The sequence below is a fragment of the Aythya fuligula genome, chromosome 2 (genome assembly GCF_009819795.1).
Source record: "Aythya fuligula isolate bAytFul2 chromosome 2, bAytFul2.pri, whole genome shotgun sequence".
NCBI classification, from domain to species: Eukaryota; Metazoa; Chordata; class Aves; order Anseriformes; family Anatidae; genus Aythya; species Aythya fuligula.
In genome coordinates, this window is record NC_045560.1 from 11,526,593 (window position 1) to 11,549,017 (window position 22,425).

Sequence of the window (22,425 nt, forward strand, 5' to 3'; positions counted from 1 at the left end):
GTCCGTAGGAATAACCAGGCATGGCATTTTGTTGTCACCTTAGCAAGCTGATGTCGTGCCAGGGCTGGAAGAGGGCGGATGAGGGCAGGGAGATGTAAGGAGGAGCCTTTGAGGTCTTTTGTGTGCTAGGTAAAGACTAACTTGAAGAGGAAAAGTAGAAGACATGCTTCCCCATGTCATACGGGTCTCTGCTAGAGCCCTGGTCCTCCTCTCTGGTTGCCCAGTGGCTCCCCTCTCTTGGTGGGAGCAGCTGAAGCCCCTGGGACCACCACTGCTGGCATCACCAGCAGCATCTCCTGCCCCACCAGTCATGGGACTGACCACGAGCCCTCCCACCACCCCCGTGTGCCTTTGCTGCCCAGGATTTGCAGGGCAGCTGCAGCAGCAATGGCTGTGTTGGAGGAAAGGACCACGTGAAGGTAGCGGGAAGCTTCAGGAGACGTTAGAAATATTCCGAGCTCTAATCAGAATTCCTGACAAAGTGGTCAAAGCATTGACAAAGTGGTTACTACAAAATGCTTCCATTACTGACATGTCTCTCTCTTTTTTTTCTCTCTATTTTTTTTTTTTTTTTACTATTTCTACTCTAAGTCTTTTTTTTTTTTTTTTTTTTTTCTTTTTAATATTTTTGGTAGTTAATATGGAATGTATTATTTTGTTGAAAAGGTTTCTGGAAGGGGAGAGCTTTCTTTTATCTAATTTAAAAATTCTAATTTATCACAATTGTTTTTATACAAGACACTATAGATACATCTTGTAGTTTATAATCTAAAAATAAAATCTCATCAAAATACTGTAGCTATTCTATTGTGGGCATCAATAAACAATGTATTTACTGTATATGGCTCTCCAAACATGATAAACCCTATACAAAGAGCATCTATCTTTATTGATAGGAACAGTTTCCCGTGTAAAGGAAATTACATGGAAAAATATGAGCCTTATGTTGTTTGAAAAGTAACTCAGCTTGACAGTTCTGAGAAAATACCAAGACAATTATCACAAATCAGTAGCAGCATGTTATATACAGATTTAAAGAGAATCACAGGAATAAAAAGAAAAAAAAGTAGTTATATACCCGCAAATTCTGTCATTTAAAAACAAAACAAAACAAAACAAAAAACGTTTAAAGAAATATACAGGGCATTTGAAGGTTGGTTCTGCAGTGGGACTATCAAAGCTCAGTTCTCCCATGACAGTATCTTCTGCCTTCTGATTAAGTTTGGGATGGTTTGAAGCTGAGATAATATTAAACCCAGCCACAGTGATGAAGGAGATGTTTAGCTGTTAGGTGTTACTCATCTCCTAACTGAAAAAAACACCTGATTTTCAGGCAGCAGATGAATAATAATAATAATAATAATAATAATAATAATAATACTTGCCATTAATACATAAATAGAATCTGGAAACTCTTGCATTGAGTAAGATCTTACCCAAGCTCATAGTTGTACCTACCGCACCTCCATCAACTGGATTATGTGCCGAGGTGAAACCCACTGTAAGAGTGACTGCACCTTACACTGTTGGTGTATCTGACCAGAGAACTTTTCTCCTGCCAAGTTCTTCAGACATGAAGCAGGTAAGTATTATTATCCCCATTTAACAGATGGAGAAACGGAGGCAGGAAAGAGACAAGTATCAAACGTGCTGTCTAGTTTGGGATGTCTCAGTTGTGGCTACCCAACCCAGCGATTTTTCAGCTGTAGGGAGCATCCTGAGCTCATAATGACTCAATTTAAAGTGGTGGACCCTTGGCATCTTTGTGGTCTGAGGCTCTGGGTGCTGGCTTCAGCTTGACTGATTTGGGGCAGAGCGGTCCTCACCCGCAGCCCTGGCAGAGCAGTGTAGGGGTGGACAGAGGAGAGCATCTGCCCTGCAGTGCAGGCTGAGGGAAACCCAGGTGGCCCTGCTCCCCGTTGGTGCCTAAAGGTCACGCGGGATGAACTGGGCTCAGATAATTAAAATTTGCAGTGTGCAAAATTCATGGCCAGAATTGAAAATTTGGTGGGAAGTAGTTTGGCCACGGCGCCAGAGGGAATAAATGTAAACACCAAGGGAAAGCCAGTGTCTGGCATTGTGCTCAGAGCCAGCAGTGGGAATTGGTTTAAAAATGCTGCATATCTTCAAGGCCCAAATTCTTTCTCACAGATTTAGGCAGCGAGCTGGGTGATTTTTGCATAGAGGTTAGACGCTTTTTTGTTTGTTTGTTTGTTTTTTTTTTTGGTGGATGATTATGGATGCTCAGAGACCTGCTGTGTGCCTGGGGTACCTCCATCTCTGTGTACTATTTTCTGTTATTCGGTGACAACTCTTGCACTGATTGTGTGAGGGAAAACAAACTCTATTTGGGATCAGCCAGGTGGCCTGCTAATGCCTCAAATTGTTAATACCAACAGCAATAAACTATGAAAAGCAGAATCTTTGTGGGATTGGCATTATTATTTGGGCAGGTACATTCTTGGGAAGGGGTTGTTAAAAAGCAGTTTTCTAAAGTCGACTTCAGTGCATCATACACATTTATATTTGTGTATTTCCAATACAGAATCAAAAGAAAATATTCCCATGGAGTTTGCTATTAAATACCAAGCTGTTTCAATTCTCTCGGCTCATGCATCCTGCCTAGCCTCCTCTCCAGCTGATTTGATCTGGTCACATAGCAAAGGTCTCGAGTGATTTACACAGTTAGTAGGAACTGATCTTGCTCTGGGGGTTTCTTCACCCAGGTGCCCAGACCGGCTTTCTGAAACGCTTTAAACAGCTGCTGCTTGACAGACTGGTACGTCTGAGCCACCAGCTTCGCCTCGCTGTACACCGATGGCATGTCTCCATGGCTTGGTGTTCGGGTGCTCAGCTGCAGAACAAGAGTCAGAGAAGAGGAAAAATGAAATAATAATAAAAAAATCAACCCATGAGCCAAAAGAAACAGGAGGCTTCAGTAGCCGTATAATCTTCCTGTCTACATTTCATAAGCAACAAACAAACTATCACTGTGCTTTGTGTGTTTGCTTTTGGTTTAACAACAACAACAGCAAAAAAAAACAAAAACAACAGGAAAGCAATGAATGCCCATGACACTGTTTCAAACTGTTGCAAAGAGGAATGAGGTAAACAGCTTTGCCTTGGAGTGGGCATCATCATCAGCAAATCTTAGTGTGCTTTGCAGTGGCAAACATCTGCCTCTCGGTTAGAATGATTTTTAGAAAAGAAAGAGAAAAATCTTGTCTCGGAATCTTTAAAGAATGCACACAGGTTACCCCAGTAGCTCAGGGCTTCAAAGTAACACTAGGAGGCTGCAGGAGGAGAGTCTCCTGCTGCACCCTCCCTTTCCCTTCTTTAATCTGTTACTGTCAGAAATGCTGTGAAACCTGCCTGGGATGGGGCAGAAATCAGTGTCAGGATCTGTGGTGGTGCTGGAGGGAAGGAGGCCGGTGCAGGACAGCAAAGCAAGCGCTGTGCTGACAGACAGACGGCCACCTGCAGCCCTCATGGCCCCAAGCACGCACACAGCAGTACGCACCCTCTGTTTTCACAAGGACCAAGCAGAAAACCTTCTCTGACCTGCCAATGCCTTAACAGCGCCAAAGCAGTGGTGAGTCTTTGACATTATACGAAAGAAACTGAAATCTGGAAAATGCCTTAAAGCTAGAAGGCAGGTGAAAGTCCAACGCTTACAAGCCAGGGAAATAGCACCCTGTAGGAAAAAACACTGTCAAAGCACAGCCTTGGCGAGCAATCAACACTGCTTTCCTTCTCTGTAAAAAGCAGAAATGCTGAAAGAGGGACTGCAGGAAAAGTCCACAGGAACACACAGCCTGAAATGAGCTGCTCTGCTTCGCTTGGTGCCATCTGGGCACACAGCACGGGCCTGCTCAGCCCCGGGGTGTGTAGGCCCAGCCAGCGAGGGAGGGCGATGCTCCAGCTGGGGGTACATGGGCTGCAAACTGGCTACGGCCCTGCCATAGGCTTGTCCCGGGATTTGTTCCTGTGAGGATCCCTCCATTTTGGGTAGCAGTTGGAGTGTGCTTCACCTCCTGTCCCATGCCTGGTCAGGACCCGTGTCACCACATGGTGACAGGGCACAGGGCATGAAGCCCAGGCTGGTCCCTTCTGCTGTCCCCAGCCTCTAGGTCTCTGTTACTGCTTGGTATGGATGAGTCCTGTCAGACTCCTTTACCTGGGTGTCCTGCAGAGCAGAACAAGCCCTTTGGGCTCATCCTTACACCTCCCCACCATACCTGTCCTTATGCCTTCTTGGATGACCTTGGTGGTGGAAGTGGCTGTAGACTTCCCTGCAATCATTCTGCCTTGTTCTTTCCCATTAATTTCCCCATAGGAAAAAGATTTGGACACTTAGTAAAATCATTTTTGTCTTGTCCTCATTTTCTCTCACCCTACATGAACTATAGGATGATTCTGGACAAGCCTCATTATAGCAAAATAACATTACAGCAGTGAAAGGAGGAGGGCTGGAGAGACAGTGCTTTTTTCCTGCTGCTCCTCCTGGAGGTGGCAGGGTCAGGCTTGCTGCCTTAGTCCCTGCCTCCACCAGCACCTCCTTGAAAGGTCAGGCAAGAGGAGAAACAGTGACTTCAGAACTAGGAATAATGACAGAAAAATGCCTCATACAAGCATTCAGGAGACAATGTACTCCCTGATAAATTGCCAAATCCTATTCATGTAAAATAACAACACTGGCTTGAAATTACTTTTAAAAACACCCCTTTTCCCTGGGTTGGTTTGGAGCCTGAATGCAGAAAAAGTTCTTTTTTTTTTTTTTTTGTTAGGCCCATTTCTGTTTCAAAATGTTCATACTCAAATCTCCTCGGCTTCATGTTTCCCACCTGTCAACAAGAGGAAGGATTTGAGGCACCACCCAGTCCTGGCAGGAGGTGGTTGCTCCCTGCTTCCCACTCCATATCACTCTCCTTTCTTGCCCAAACCCTATTTGCTTTCATTTCCTTATTCCATACCAGGCTTCTTCCTACATTTCCTACATCCCTAAGCTCCACCTTCTAGTTTTCGGCCATCCATCTGACCTGCCACTGTCTCCTGTCTGTGGAAACTAAAGTGAAGTGTAAAGGTAGGCTGACCATGGTACCATTTCAAATGAGGGGAGCTGATGGCCATCTTTCCTAGAGAAAGTGGGGCTGTTGAAGGCTGGCGGCTATGTTAACTAATACAGCTTGTAGTTTTAATGCCATTAGGTTGTACTGCTGCTGAGTGTAATGAAATCAGAGAGCCTTCACCTTGTGACAAGTAGGTGTGTCATTGCATGGATTTATCAATATTAAATAACTCATCTGGGGGAGTGGGGAAGGAGAGGGGAATGGGCAATCCATAGCACCTGCTTCCATCAGTCAACTTGGGTGAGACAGGGAGCAGTTTAAATCCTAAAGTCTAAATCCTTGTGTAGGCCATGAAGTGATTCAGATGCCTCCAGGACAATGACAAATACATCCCTCAGGCCTCTGAGACTTGGTGAGTTCAACACTTCCCTTGGAGACAAAGAGATACTTGGGGTAAGACATAAAAAATCCCCAGTTCTGTTTGTGTGGACACTCAGCACTGTCTTGGCTTTTCACTGCTCATTGGAGCTTGGCTCCAGTGCCATGAAGAGCCAGAACACCCATCTGCTCTTCAAACCTGCCTGGGTTTCTGCTGCTGGCTTTCTTTGTGCTCTCAGCTACTGCAGCTGACCCCACAGGGTCTCTTACCATGAGATTGCCAAGACAGGGCTGACTCCTAGGTAAGGACTAGACCATGTGTGATGGGCAGCAATGTTCAATTGTGTCAGGCTTACCTTGCCATGAAGCTTTGCCCACCGAGCGAAGAACATGTGCTTGCAGAGCCGTGAGGGGCTCCCGCAGTTCCTCTTCCCCGTTGTGGCGTTGATAACCTCCAGGTCGGCATTCCCCACAATCCAGTTCACACTGAAGCCAGGAGATTTTCCAGGCTGACGAGCATCAGCATGACTAACCCCTGGCAGGAGAGAAGGACATCAGTAACACCCAGAGCCCCAAACCTTAAGAGGATGAGAATGTTTGGTCATTCACTGCGGCACATGCGACATCCTCGGGTGAATGCATTGCATGTGCTCTTGTCACCACTGGTTAAATGTGACTGGTCTGAGCACCCTAGAGAGAGAACGTGCAATTCCTATAGAGCTTTTCCTACCTGGCAGACAAACCTTTTGTTAGCCTGAGGAAAGAATTATAAAATTATATTGAATTATATTGAATTATAAAATCATAGAATGGTTTAGATCCAAAGGGACTTTAAGGACCATCCAGTTCCAACCCCCCTGCCATGGGCAGGGACACCTCCCACCAAACCAGGTTGCTCAAAGCCCCATCCAGCCTGGCCTTGAACATTTCCAGGGATGGGGCATCCACAGCTTCACTGGGCAACCTCTTCCTGTACCTCACCACCCTCTGAGTAAAGGATTTCTTCCTTATATCTAACCTAAACCTACCCTCTTTCAGTTTAAAACCATACCTCCTTGTCCTACCACTGCACCCCCTGACAAAGAGTGCCCCCCCAGCTTTCCTGTAGGCCCCTTTAGGTACTGGAAGGCCACTGTGAGGTCTCCCTGGAGCCTTCTCTTCTCCAGGCTGAACAACCCCAGCTCTCACTCTCTCAGTTTGTAATGTATGGTGTTGACAGTAGTGTCATGGTTGTTGAATGAAATCTTCCGGGAAGGCTTTAACGGGATGACCATTTTTTAAAGGAACTAAACAAAATGCTTTTGCCATGAATTACTTCAAGTGTGCTTTTCCTGGTCTGGTGTATTTATCTGTTATCAATTGTGGGGACCTTCTCTATGATGGGTACTCTTGATCATAGGTGATATAAATGGGGGATAAGAAAATATGAATCATGCATTCCAGCACCACAGAGAGATTATTATATCCAAGTTAATGAAGATCATGTTGACATCACAGACCAGCACATAAAACAACTCCTCACATTGTTTCTGCCTGCAAGATTCCTACCCTGCAGGATGTGACAATTTCTTCAAGATCTAGTTAAAGTCACCATGGCAGTATTTCGGACTTGCTTAAGTGTGATACATCTTTACTTCCAGACTGTTATAGTGATGATGTTTTCAGTTGCCTGTGGTGACTGAATGACCTCTGTGTCATTCACGTGGCCAGTTTTGGACATCTGATAACACTCTGCAGTCCACTACAGAGCCTACGTGGGTGAGATCTCCCTTGGCTATAATGGAGGGTGGCCAAAAGGTCAGCTGTGGATGTCTGTGTGATGGAGTTATTGTTAATTAGGTGTATTCCTAACCCTTTGTAACCATTTACTGTACATCGTCCTTTTCATGATGTCTACCTCTTTCCCTCTTCTCTTACCTGGAACCAGGAAAAGATGAGTCTTTGTGAGGAGATAAGAGGAATAAAGTGTGTATTTTATTTTCCAGTACAGGAGTGAGCTCTGCTTTGCCCTGCTCATTAGTGCTTCTGGGAGCAGACAGTTAACATCTGGAGCTTCCCAAGCTGGAAAAGATGGAGCAATCTGAGGCTGTCCAAATAGGTTGGACAATTTGGGCAGTGGATGATGTGGGAGGAGATGGGGACTGGTAGAAACAAGGCATCTGCCACCACCTCTAAACATGGTGAGTTCAGTAGGCACCTGAGAGGGACTGTGATGGAGGAGGAGAGCTATGCAGGGCTGGTGGCGATGGGGATGCTGCCTCCATGGCAGCTCCTGCCCATGGCCCTTCAGCAATGTCAGTGAGGGATGTGCTCCCCGTCTGCTCCTTCCACCATGGTCCCTTCTGCCCTGGGAGGGAGCTGCAAGAGCCTGGCAGAACTGAGAACACACAGTGAGAGAAAGGTGGCCAGTGAAGGGAAAAGAATATATGGCACATCCACTTTGTACTGGTGGCAAAGCTGGAACTGCAGAAATCAGCTCAGTCACTGGGACCAAACTCATTGCCGTGTAGAAGAGAATTACAGCTAAATCATAACCTCACCCAGGATTTGTAAACACATTCATGGTGTATTAATACCTCGTTCATTTTTTTTTTTTCACCTGAGATAGCAGATCAGTCTGCATCTAAGATTCCAGTTCACCTAGGCAACAGACTATAAACTGAAAGCCTGGAAATCAGATAGCTCCTGGAGCTATTGAAACGCCTCTGTACAGAACAAGATGCAAACAGATCAAAATCTGCTGTTTGACACTACACATCGGCTCTGCCAAGATAGCACCCAAAAAGAATGAGTGCCAAAAAATGCGATAGCAAACACCCTCCTGTGAGAAGCTGCCATGGGTCACAAAATCAGTAAAAAGGCCATGAAAAAAACTGTGCAGAGGAAATGGAAAGGTGGCACTGGGGCCAGAGCAGGCTGTGGGTGCCCATCAGTGGGGAGGTGTGGGCTGTACACCCGTTCCACGTCCAGCCCCAGACCTCCCTCTGCTCCTGGTGGGTGTCCATGAGAGCAGGGGGCTTGCACTATGCCTGGAAAGTGCTCTGTGCCAGTTCTGCTTTCACACTTTTTCTTCCCAGTTATCATATGTCAGTATACATATTTAGCTAAGTGAAAGATATTTTCACATCGTTGTCTGAATGCAAGAGAAGAGGCTTCAAAGCAAACACCATGAGACTCATGCCAGACGCAAATGGGATGGCAGACCTGGATATATTCTGTGATTGCTGTTTTTGATCCTTTTTGTAACATTTTTCTTCAAGTTTTCCTTTTGACAAGTAATTGTTCTGACTTTGTTTGAAAGGTAACTCCCAAATAATCTAGATCATTTTCTCTCCTTTATGTAAAACATCCTCCTTAAAACCAACACAACAAAGAGTACAATAGGAGACTGTAGGAACTTGAAGGAAAAGAAAAGTCTTTGTACAAACAATACGAACTTGAGCATTGTGGGATATGAAATGAAATCTATTCTCATTCTCCTCTCCCTCCTAGCAAAGCCTCATGCCTCTTCGCTATACCCTTTAGAACGGCCTCAGTCTTAAGAGAAAGAGAAATAAAAATTAAACAGTGTTTTTCTTTCTTCTAAACCATACACCCAAGAGTAATTCCAGTGAATGAAAGGATTTCCATCTGTCTGGGACTACTATGAGTAGAAAAGCTCACTGATTATTTATCTGTGGGGCCAAGGAGATATTTCACGATATCTCATCACACAGTATGACTCTTCTCTCCACTGAAATGCTTGTAGCATTACGATGAAGAGCCAAAATAATTGGTCTCCTTATAATTGGAGATCTCCTGCAATTTAAAATCCCCAGCTGGTCTGATCCCAGGGAGGGGAGAGGGAGGTGGAATAGCCTGGTCAAGGTTGCTGTGGTTTGGTGTTTAATGAATTCGGTATGGCTTTTGGTAGGTGGTCATTCCCACAGTCACTGAATATGTTGTCAGCACAGTTTTCCAGCTAAGAGAAATGCAGCACAAGGCTCAGTGATATAAGTTCTAAGCAGGGCTGCAGTGTGGGCTCCCTGGGACTTGTGGGGGAGGGAAGATTACAAATAATGGCTTTAGAGACAAAAACAATGCAGACAGAGAGAGACAGATTCCTCCCACTGCTTCTCCTAGGCTGAAGAAAACCCACAAACACTTCCGAAAGCAAAGCAAAAGCTTTTTCAAACAGCAGTCTCAGGGAAGGAGGAAGCCAGCCACGAAGCATGCAACTACTTGGAGTGCCACCAGTGCCCCTTTGATGCACTTCTAACTGCCCTGAAATCTCTGGCAATTACTTACAGATATAAACACACACTTGAGCAATTATGTCTTCTCTGCAAGTCCAACCCAGCCAAACAATGGCTATTCTGTGGTTAAATCCCTTGTTGTGTTTTCAGTCCTCCAACGGGTCAGGCTGGGTGTGATTTTGATCTTAACACATGGGTGGGCTTGCAATGACCTAGGGCTGGCAGAAGTGGCATGGGATGCAAACTGCTTCCCCGGTGGGAGATGCAGATGCCTCCTGAAAGCAGGGGTGTGTTAGCAAAATAACATCCAGGTTTGGGAAATGGAGAAGTTTTTCCTTCCTCCCTCCCATGGCATGGTGTGGGAAGAGGGGGCTGAGTGGTGCCCAGGCTGGACCAGGGCAGGAGGGACACGGAGGAGGACGAGGAGTGTGGAGCACAGTTTCCTCATACTTGCACTACACAGGCTTTGGCTAGCTGCACTGAAGAGTTAAAAATTGAGATAAGCTGTTCAAACAAGATAAGCCTTTTGACCTATTCACCTTATAACACGTACATGCATATTACACTTACCAGATGTACAAAACCACACAGAACCTGAGAATTTCCCCAGTGGCTAAACTATCACTTCTGCCTCAGCTAAACTAATTCTGTCACAAGGACACAGAAAAAGAAAAAGAAAAAAACAAAAAACAAAAAACAAGAAATAGATAAAGGGTAAAATAACAATTTCCATGACTTCAGGACCTAGAGGGCTATGAAAGGCAATGTTACACCCCACTAAAGCATCCCAACCTCCCATCTCTGTACTCCTGACATTGTACCGGTGTCTCAGTGAATCCTCCTGAAAAAGTTATCAGTGTCTAAGAGCAAAATAAAGGTCTGATTGTGCAGAGCTAGTGTCCTTACACTCACATGCCTCATGGGGATCTGAAAGGCATTCAGGACTGTGAGACTTTGCTGGGGTGAGGCTGGGCAACTGCTGCCTGGCTGGGGGTTAAGTAATCTGTGGTGGAGATGGGGAGAGATGAAGAAGAAAGGATCAGAGACCTGGGGCAGGGAGAAGGGCTGGAAAGAAGTGGTGGCAATGGAAGAAGCCCAAATAATAGCTGGGAACCACCAAGCTGCTCGCACAACTGGCAGCAGCCTCAGTAGGGAGCAGAAATGCCTCCAGGAGGTGTCCTAAGCAGGCAGGGACCCCTGCATGAACCCACAGTCCTTCTCTGAGCCATCTGCTCTGAGTACGACTGGTGAAGGAGCAGGGCTCCAACTAAGGGGCACTGGCTGGGGGTTGCATGCATGGGTCCAGAGATGTGAGGACTGCTTCTCCTGACCCCAAACCTTTGTACCCTCTCTGGGTGTGGGAGAGCAGGATGAAAGACTTAAAACTAAAATGTACTGAACAGTTCCACCTCCTTTAAAAAAAAATAATATATATATATATATTTCATTATGAATAACTTTTTCCCAGTTAGTGTATTGACAGGTTTCCTAGTTGGCTTATATCCACTACTAATCTTTTTCATGGTCACTGAATTTAAAAGCACGCTTCTTCATTCTACAAATTCATACTCAGCAGGAAAAAAGGCGGCACGGGCTAATCATTTACTCACAAACATGTAAACTTTCCTGTTAGTGACCTGAGCAATTAGCAGTGGGAGAGGGGCTCGTTTGTCTTGCAGGCAGGTGTTCACTTACCACTGAGAAGCAGCTGATTGCGCCGGTATGAAGCTGGCAGCTGACCAATGTCTTCTATTCTATGGCTCATTACCCGGGAAAGGTGACCAGTGTGACAGAGGCTTCCCACAATGATGCTGTGCAAGTACATGGGTTCGATGAAGGAGCTGAGGAGTGCGCCTTGGAGCCCAAGGATGTTCCACCTAGAAAAGAAATTCGGGAGAGAGAAAACACATGGGTGGAGGAATGGCCACAAGAGAGCAGTCCTGGGAAAATCAGCAAAGGCCAACACATGGATTGGAGGGATGAGGGGTGAAACCATTCCTGTCCTTGTCCTATCATGCATGAAGCACTGTGCTGATGGTTTATTATACTCCCGTAGGACTGATTCTCCCCACACAATGTTTTTAGATTACTGTCATGCCACTGATTCAAGGGATGTATTTCTATCTTCTGTTATTGCAGAGGCTTCCTGTTAAGAACTGTTCTTTATATAGGCATTTTTGTTTGACTGAAGTTAATTTTGCACATTTTTAGCCTCTTTCTTTCCTTCTTTCTTTCTTTCTTTCTTTCTTTCTTTCTTTCTTTCTTTCTTTCTTTCTTTCTTTCTTTCTTTCTTTCTTTCTTTCTTTCTTTCTTTCTTTCTTTCTTTTTCTTTTCTGCATGTATCCTTTTTCAATTGCAAGGGTAGAGCTATAATGAGTGCTTTTGTTATTCTTCCTTTACTTACCCTTTGTCCTACATTACTACCATCCCTATTCATACAGCCAAGATGCCATGTGACTTAGGATGCCAAAATTATCACAAAGGTCTTGTGAATATTTTTTGAGAACCTCATAGGGTGGCACTTACTTGCACAAATGGACATGCAGATATGAAGACATATCTAAGAGACATATCTAAGTGCCTGTTCCTGATAAGCACTTATAGGCAATTTATTTGTAACCGATACTAAAATGTTCCCAGTGATGAACCTGTCTCACATTGCTGATATCTCAAAGGTGCAAGAAAATTATGGTGAAAACCTTGGGCTCTTCAGTCTCTTTATGACTGAGCTCCTTACTGGATTAGTTGCCAGAACTATCATTTATTTTAATTTCCTACACATTTTTCCATCATGCTAGGCACATATATGAATGGGTTGTGAGTTCTTCAGGGGACAGGTGACTGGTTAAAAATTGGAAAAAAAAAAAGAGGACGAGATGTTGTGTGATGCAGTTATCTTCTGTAGCAAACCTGCTCAGCTCAGCCCATCTAACGAGTTGTTCCCTACCACACAAACACTAACATGCTCTCTTACAATATTTTTATGTAAGCTGAATGCTGTCAATCTGTTTGAATAGTTTTGAGTTCAGGAGTTCAAACTGAAAACTCCTCAGAAAATGTAGTTTTGCAGAGTGTATTTTGGCTCATTAAAAACCAAAACACTGGCAACATTTGGAACGCCGTGGCTGACTGAAGTAGAGGGTAAGAGGTGCCTGCTATTTAAGGCAACAACCAGTGGCTGCCATGCTAAATAATGTGTTTAAAGCACAATCTCCATCAGCAGCAAGCATTATGTAGCTAATTTCTTACATCATTGTTCTTTTCATTAATTAACATTTCTCAACCGTTAGTGCAATTATTGCAGTGCCTCAGTGCTGTATGTCTCTTTTCATGATTAATAAGGAGTCATTATATTTCCCTTTCCTGAAGCAGTCAATTAACACGGAATACTTTCCATTAATTACTGAATGTTTAAAACCAGCATGCTGTACCTGGAGAGCAATCTGCTCTAGGAACCTGTGACACCAATTGCTTTAAAAAGTTCTCTTTAAATTTTATTCCAAAAACACAAGCAATTTAGCTGGCTATATTAATTTGCCTCCGAAGCAGGGCTGTGAATGAGAAACATCTTTTAATCTCATGCAAGAAAAGGCAGCCATCTGGCTGCCGAGGATTTCAGAGTCAGACTCTCCCTGTCTCCCTCTGTAAATGCAGGTCATTAAAGTAATGTGTTCATCTACATAAAACTCAAATGGAATATAAAAGGTAATATTTATATACAAACAATTTAGTCCCACAATTTAAACAGTCATTGGTTTTATGAAACATTTACTTTAGTTGATCAGATTTGCATAACTTCATTTCAAAAAAAAAAAAGTGTGGTCATTCCTGCAAATAACATCACTTTTAAAGGAAAGAACTAGCTGCCTCTTTGAATAAATGTCTTACCATGATGCAAAATTAATAATGCAAGCTTAAGAAATTGAGTTGAGTTCAGATAACAGCACTATGCCTCAAATGAGCTTCTGAGGACAGTAAAAAAATTAGACAGTGATATCTTTGTCCAGTTGGAAGCTTGTGAGATTTTGGTATTGTTTTTAACATTTGACATTTCCTTAAAAAAAAAAAAAAAGTATGTTTGATTGAAGGAGAGAATAAAAACAGCTAAACAGAAAAACAACATATGTTCAACAATATTGGAATTTTAATGATATGCACATCACAAGAAATCATCTGAGCTTTATTTACCAAAATAGGAAATTGTGTTCAGATCATAAATTACAAGGTAATAGTGATTATTTCATTTAAATTCTTTGCAAGGAACCTGCCTTTTCTTTAGAGATATTTCTCTGCCTAATTCTGAACATGTTCACCCTAGCATATAAAGGGATTCGGATGTCAATGGAATTACACTATTGTAAATCATAGTATAAGCACGATCAGGTCAGCCCCTATGTGTCAAAAGCATTTCATAAACATTAATTAATTCTCACAATGCTTAAGGGAGGTAAAGCCCCATTTTTATACACACTGGGAAATCAAGGATGAAAGGCAGCACGATTAGCTGAAGTCTGTGGCATTATTCCCGTCCCAAAAGAAGACCCAGGCAGGTTTGGTGGAGCAGGTGGGGGCACAAAACTCCTATATCAGCAGTGGTAGGTATAAGTGGCTACAAAACAGATTGGGTGGAGAGATAAGACCAAAGAAAACAGGGGACACACAGGGCATGAGAGCAAGTCACGCCTGATGGGGAGAAGGTGGTGTAAAAACCACGCTGTCCTAGAATCAGAGAGCATCCTATGGTAGAAAGGGAAAAAAAAAAGCAGAAAAGGTGCCAATATCGACAAGACAAGATTCAGCAGCTTGGATGTCTTGCTGGATCTCCTCAAGCAACACCAAGGCTGGTGTCCACCATCATGGCAGGGGGGAAACAGTATGAGGGTGGCACTGGCACTGCTACCGAGGGCAAGTGATGTACTGCTGGTGGCTTTCTGGTTTGGCATGACCTTAGTTTGGCTGCAACCATGCAAGAAAGAGGAATTAAAAAAAAAAGAAAAAAAAAAAAAAAGAAAAAAAGAAAAAAAAGAAAAAAAAAAAAAAGAAAAAAAAAAAAAGGAGCTTTTATTGAAAGTCTGGCCCAGGTTCAGTGTTTGGCTGGTTACTTCATTCTGGAAAGCAGCCCTGAACACAAGTCCCACCATGCCAGCACAAGCCCTAGGAAAAGAGGTGCCCTGTGCTCAGATGACCAAGCAAAATGAGACCCTTGCACTGCTGCTCCTGTCCTTCAGAGCACAGGAAAAGGATGTTACTGTTGGGGGAAATGTTGACTTACTCATTCTGTTTCTGTTTTGGGGATAAACAGATCTGCCTTAACAGGCTGCCAGTTCAGCAGTTTGCAAAAGGAATAGACTTAACTGACAAATATTGGAGTACTGGGGAGAAGGTCTCCTGTTCTGTGTGGTGTTCATCCCTTGACCAACAAACATGGATACTGCACTGAATTGTAACAACAAAACTTGGTCCTTTGATAACTGAGAGCCTAAAAAACTTTTTTTTTTTTTTTTTTTTTTTTTTTTTTTTTTTTTTAAGGTGGTTGATAAGGAAAGTTCTCTGAGCAACAGTGAAGCTATCAATATGGGTGTTCATTTCTGAAGGAGCAATTTCTCTATAGCCTAATTTAGGTGTATGAAAGTAGCTGTGTTCCCATCTGTAACAAAGTGCTCACTTCAAATGCAGCTTTTCAAAATAAAATTATTATTCAGAGCAATGCAGTGTTACATTTTGGGTCCTCAATATATCAAAGTGACTTTTCTCACTATGAAGAAATATGCTGGATCATTCTGAATTTTCCTAATTGAGCAAGATTTTAAGGGCTGTTTTCAAGGCCAGGCATCTCTCTAATAACTTATATGCTGTGTGCTCCTTAATAACCCTTACACTAAAGAGAAAATCAACCCACTGCTCCCTTAGTCACAGATCATTAAAAAAAAAAAAAAAGCACAACAAAATCTTCAGCAAGCAGGATCAACAAAAACAAATGTCTCCCCTTTTCACCTAAATGTGGGAGCTTTCAGTGCTTAAATGGAAGGAAAGAATACCCTTCCTTTTGTTCAAACAGCAGATATTACTGCACTGTTTACAAAGACAAAATCCAGCGTATGGTTTTCAATATAGATAATCCTTAAATCAATATATTTTTGCCTGTTTGTCAATCATGGAAATGCCAGCGGCGAGCTGGGAGGCATCCCAGACCAAGGCAGTCTTTCTTTAATGAGACGCCGTGCTCTCCTGGCCCCACCGAGCCCCTGCCGCCTCCTGCGCTCTTCGCCAACCAATACCACCCGTGAGGCATTCAGGGAAATATATCCCCAAGCCACCCCCAAGTTATTTGCAGCCTTGGTTTGCACGTGGCATCACTCAAAGAGAAACTTTGGTGCCTGCCTGCCCTCAAATGGCTTCAAAACAGAGATATGGAGAAATTGGCATCGATGCTTCACAGCGTTTTTGGGAGCACTGTCCACCTGCCGTTGAAGCTGAGGCTGAAGTGTCTCCTCGGGACCTTTGGAAACCTCGTCTGTTAAAATGCACTGCTGATGAATTTCAAAGCTTATTTTGTTAAGGCTTTTAATAAAACACACACTATTTGTGTTGTTATTAAGAGCTTTAAGTCTTACCCACTTTGCGTGTTGTTAACCTCCTGTACCACAGTTTCTATTACCGATATTTCCAGCTATGCTTCACACAATATAAATTGTTATTCATGGTGGCCTGTGCTCAGCAGAACACCTGTGGTGTTCCTATTTATATGACCATTTAGCTATTATTGGTTTGGAAACTGGAACTAGTGCATTAGTTTTTGATCTGTATTTTAACAGTGGGTGGTTTATATATGTTTTCTGGAATATACCTCGTGGTGAAAGATTGAAATTGAAATCTCAGTCACACAGAAAGGGGTTAAGAGGGAGAATTACAAATCATGTGCACAAATCATCTCTAATTGAAGATCTCGCTGTGCTAATTGATTTTCATTTACATTAATATGCAGCCTTTGAAGTAGCTTTTCTTAACAGTTACCTTGTCAGGCTCAGCCTTCTGTTAACAATGGCTCCGGTCGACGGGCTAATGCTAAAATAGATCTAAGAATGCCAGTTTCTAACACTGACTTTTAGTCTTGCATTTTTATATGCTATATTTAAATATAGTTTAATGTGCCCAAATCATCTTGTAAAGTGCTTTCAAATTCCCACTGCTAAATCCTGAAACAGTGCTTTAAGACCACATTACCTTGCAACACTTTAAAGATATTCTCAAAAGATCCCTCTAGCTTGTGGGCCCACATAAGCTACGAACCTTAGCCATGGGACAGGAACAGACTGTCGGGGCTGTAATGCCAAGTTTGAAGGTCCTTTGTTACTGTTTGTGACATTTTATAGGTGAGGTATAATTTAGATGTTCTAGGTCTTATTTAACCTCCAGGCTTAATGCTGCTGTTTCTGTGAAGTACAAGGAAGTTGATGACCATTAACCTGGTAGCAAGAAAATACACAGTCTTTTAAAGGTGACCTTTTAAGAAGCTGTAGTAAGAAAACAATTTCAAGGCCAGAGCTTACAAGATACACGCCGAATTCTGGCTTTTATTTGCTGTATAAAGACAATGTTTGTGAGGACTGTTTCCCCCAAATCCTGTGTAAACACTTTCTTCAGGCCTGCATCCTGCAAGGGCAGCTGCAGATTGGCAGTTGGCAGAGGCCACCTTCTGGAAGAGGACAAGTGCCTTGTCTCGTGCATTTATTGGTACATTCATACACTATTAGATGCACATTGGATGCACAGAAAACTGGCACCTCTCCAAAGTAAATGCATCAGCTAGGTCAGAGTTTAAGATCTCCAATCCATTTGTTGAGATGTATCAAGGAAGAGGGTCTTGGGGAAGAGCAGTTCACTACACAACTCAGCCTCCAAAGGGACACACAGATAAGAACCGATTTTTATGTAAACCTTAGCATTAAATGCTCGTATTTAGATCCTCTAAATAATCTGCACACATTTCTACAGTGATGATAAATGACCTGGAAACACTGCTTTATGCTATGAGGCTGCTGTGTCATGGTGGCCTCCTCCTTGCACTCCCAGTGCTATTGCTCTTCTCTGCCAAACCACAGGCAATGGTCATCATTAAAACTTTCTGTGCAGCTATTCAGGGGGGAATGCCCCGCTATTACGGATTGGCTGGTGATGGGAGAAATAATTTCTCTACTTTCTCTGCATGGAAGATGAAGGGAGACAGGTGCTGATGTATAAGTTTGATGAGCTCAGAGTGCAGAGCAAGAGACCATACAGGAGGAAGGACAGACAGTACGCGTTGGCAAACCAGGGGCATGGTGGGACTAGGGCTTGTGTCATGGTGGAAGGAGCTTGGCCTGAAGCTCAGACAGAGTTTCCATGAGCCAGAAGACAAAGCTTATGGAAAAGAAGTTTCTGGACTCTGGCAGATACTGTCTTTCCTCTATAAGTCTAACTAAAGGATGATGGACTTCAGTAAAAGAAATATACCATTCTTTAATATTTTTTTCCCCACTATATTTTTCCTACTTTAAGAAAAAGAAGTAGAGACATTTGGGACTTCTTATTTTATATATGAATGTATTTGTTTGTGCAAATTATTACCTGCAGATCTGGAGTGCATGTATATGCTTGATGTGTTTTGGGAAGCCAGAAGAGTTGTGCAGGGGAGCGTGGAGGCTCTGGGCTCTCTTCATGTAGCTTCGTGTCACTGAAAGGGACACAGACAGCCTCTGTTCCCAAGCCCCAGGGCACCAAGGGAATGCTGAGAAGCTTGCCCCCATGGCTGGTGGGAGCCTGAGTGCCTTTCAGACCTTGCTATTCTGGATATTTATGAGGGTCCAAGGTGAGAATTTAGTGCTGGACTTTACAAAATGTTGATCACTGCACTTGAATCTTTGAAGAGCAGCTGAACTCTAGACATATCCTTTCTTTATCTAATTGTGTGTCCTTTAGTGTGTGTGCTTGTACGTTTTCCTTCAAACATCTGGACAGCAAATGTAGAGGCTTCCACCAGCAGCAGCATTAACTTGGCATTGACCTTCTAATAAGCAAAGGTATGAGCTGATTCCATGTCCAGCCTTGGTGTGAGAGAGTGAGAGCAACAGAATTTTAATCTAGTCCATTGTACGAATGTGTGTCATTCCATGAAAAAAGAAAAAACTAAGCTTTTTTAGGGCTGTGATGTTGACCTAGGATATCTTTGTTGATATAAAGGCTAATAATAACTTCTGATCAAGAAAATGTTGAATTACTCACATTTTACCCCAAACAGTTGATCTTTTTCAGAATTATTTAGCTCATGATATTGCTCTTTTTCACGGTGTACATTACAGAGAGAAATGAAAGTCAAAATCCTAGGTGTTAGTGTAACTAATGAATTTCGGGTCTAAAGAACATGGTTTAATCCTAAAATCTGTGGCACAAAAAGGCTGAACTGACTTTAGCTGCACTGTGAGACTCACAAAAGTTCTGAGTGTAAAAGCTAACACTCTCTCAGGGTGGGTTATCTGGGGATTCATGGCGCCCAAACCTTAAATTTGCACATATAAATGCATAGGATTTTAAAGCCAGAAGGAACCACCAAGATCTAGTCTGACCTCCTCTATAATGCAGTTGCAGAATTTCACCTCGTAATTCCCTGCCTGAGCCAAATAACATGAGTATTCATGCTAGAAGTGTTTGTGCTTTAATTCAGTAAGGGAATAGGTATGATACCAGGCTGTTTATCCTGCAATCTCAACACAGCCACAGAACCCGAATAATGCATACCAAGCATCAAATTCTCTCAAATTTGTGGTGATAGTAATAAAAATTGCTAAATGCCTTTGAATAACAAATAAATCTGATTAAATCACTCCCTGCTTGTGGCTATCCTCTGAGCAGGAAGAACATAAATTGTTAGATATAAGATTTATAGAATGTTATTCACTTTTCTGGGTAACTCTATTCTTGGATCTTTGATATTCGGATAGCAATGTCCTTTGCAAATAATGCAAAATGATGTATATTTTAGCAGCTGGTTAGGTTCTCAAGAGGAAACGTTCTCTAATAGCCCAGTGTTCCTGAGGGGCTTTTACAAGCAATAAAATCCAAAGTATACAAGTCAGATTTTTGTCAAATCTTGGTTATACAAACATGAATTTCAGCTCTGGAGATTTTTATTTTTCTCATTGCTAGACACGTCCAGATGATGTGAAACTAGATTCCTGCATCCTGCAGACATTTGATGAGTCAACTCTCGTTGTGTTAGAGCAAATATTTGAAATCTGATGAATGGCATGGAAACCACTTTCTGATTTCTCCACTGGGGCAGAGAGGGGGGGAAAGGGCCCTCGCACACCAATATCATTGTTCACCAAACTCCACTCCTGTCTGTACTTTCTACGTCCAGAGATAAAGGCAAAAAAATACTCTATATGTGATGACACATAGGTGAGGTGAAATCTTTGACTTCTTCTCTGTATGGTTGAGGAGGATAAGAAGGACAAAGGTTGATCATAGATCGTATTTAATATGGTAAACTGAAATTTGGGATCAAGTTTATTGAATATGTCATATCCAAGCCTTTTCTCACCAGTCTTTGCTAAGCCCTACATAACATTTCTAGCAGCCAAAAATCACTGACAACATACTCACCAGCAGCTTGCCCTGCAGGGACTGCTTATTTTCTACCATGATAGACATGTTTTTGTGAACATTTCCTGTATTGGTCCTTTGCTTTCAATACCACAGTGATTCCCAAATTAGAGCTTGTGAGCCCAACAGAAGTTATGACACAAAGATGTGTAGTTTGGAGGCTGTTTTTTAATCCTGGAGTTTTGTAATCCTGGAAAAATCCTGGTAGATTCTTTTGTCCTCACAGACAATGCTGCTTAGACATGTGGCAACAAAGAAAGGATTCACTGAACGTGCTTAGCAGATGTGCTTGGAGAAAAACTTGCTTCTGCGAGTATGTATTACAGTCAGCATCCACATCAACACCGTTTGCAAAGCTGATATTTAATTCACTGGCTAATGACATTCAAAACCACGGAGAGTGCAATATTTCAATTCTCAAACTTGAATTTTTTCTTTTATCTTTTTTTTTTTTTTTTTGAGTCTGAATTTGGAAAACCCAGCTGCATCTAAAACAGTGTGGGAGATCCACTGGAAACAGTTTGGGTTTTCTTTTATCTCTTTATGAATAAATGAAAATATTATAGCAGAAGATGCTCTTTATCTGTCATGCAAGCACAACATTTGTGATGATTACGCTTAGCAGAGTGTGGATTTTTTGTTCTGTCTTTTGAGCCTGTTAGTATTTACATTTGCTGGTTCAGTCGTACATTTTTTTGCCAAAACGCCAGGCTTTGCTAAGCCTACAGACCAATTGAACTTTAGTAGGTCATCTGGTTAAAGCTAAGTGAATAATTTATACATTTACATTAAACAAAAGCTTTATACTTTTTAAAAAGATTTTGCTTATATTGGCTTTTAATGATTGGGCCAGATTCTCAACTGCTGTAATTTAGCTGAGTTCTTAGGAACGATATTCCAGCAGAGAATTTGATCGTAACATTTACATTTTTATAGTTATAATGCAGTGTATTTTACATGGAGAGCTGCATCTATACACATTATATATATAATTATGAGCATAAGTATACATGCATGTAGAGGTATATACTGATTGTATAAGTATGCATCCAACTGCACATGCTTTGTTTTCAGTTTGTGATAACCATCATTTGTTATCAGTTAATGCTCTAAATAGAGAAAGGCAAGTATGATGACATCTTATGTGCCACCATGGAGTAATTATGAAATATTTGTAAATGGCAATTATTCTCCATAAAGATATGTCATATTTACAAGACAGAGTGGAAAGCCACGGAGGTGGCTGTGACAAGAGAGCTCTGCAATGACATTCAAACTATTAGCAATATTCTTAACAGTATTTAGGGCACTTTATTGGTGCAGATGAGGTAAGCTTATCTGCATGATGGTTGGTTTGCAAGTTTTGCAGTAAATGATCCAATAAGAGCAATAAGATGTATTTTATTTGCACACTGAAATTCTACTGGCAGAAAATGCTGAAAAGAGGGTTTATATTTTTGTCACACTGTAAAGAGCAACTAACGACCCATGGAGAATTTGGGAAAACGTCCTATTTACATTCCATCCTATTTATAGGGTCTATCTTTGCATACAAAGGCAGTCTTTGTTTCTGCAGGCTTTGTCAGCACCTGTGAGTTATTCCCCCACCAGTAGCCATCGTTTTTTTGTGGCATCAAACTTCATTTCCACATGCAAAGAGATTCATGATGCACATGCATCTGGTGGTACGGTACCTGGCGATTTTGTCTGTGCAGGACATGGTGATGAGCTGCTCTCCCAGCAGCACGCCGTCCCATGTCTGCACCGCGTTGTGGCACCGGACGGGTATGGTTCCTTCTCCAGACTCGATCTTTGTTCGGAGGTGCCCTCGGTATTTTCTCACTATGTGCTTGCTGCTGTTCACTGCACAAAATGAAGACAAGAATGGCAATAGTTAATTTTTTCAGATGCCTTTTGAAAGAAACAGGCTGTGGTGACACCATGGCTTGCATTTGCCTGTGGAAGGCCTTGAAGTTGGGTGCAAAATTAGGTGAGGCTATAGCTGAAGAAAGGAGTACAGTGGAGAAAAGCATGATTTATTTTTCACATAAATCAAAAGTTTTACATCATAGATTCACAGAATCATTAAGGTTGGAAGAGAC

The 22,425-nt window shown here is 42.4% G+C and overlaps 1 protein-coding gene across 1 annotated transcript in view; it reads right to left on the reverse strand.

Annotated features, from left to right (window-relative positions):
- Positions 1-2,214: 2,214 nt before the first annotated feature.
- Positions 2,215-22,425, reverse strand: part of ADARB2 (adenosine deaminase RNA specific B2 (inactive)) — a 116,850-nt gene continuing 96,639 nt past the window's right edge. The window contains exons 7-10 of the mRNA XM_032183399.1: positions 22,018-22,186; positions 11,378-11,559; positions 5,804-5,982; positions 2,215-2,854 (exon numbers count right to left, since the gene is read on the reverse strand). Coding sequence (XP_032039290.1) covers positions 2,678-2,854; positions 5,804-5,982; positions 11,378-11,559; positions 22,018-22,186 — 707 coding nt within the window. The 3' untranslated portion in view covers positions 2,215-2,677. The remainder of the gene's footprint in view (positions 2,855-5,803; positions 5,983-11,377; positions 11,560-22,017; positions 22,187-22,425) is intronic.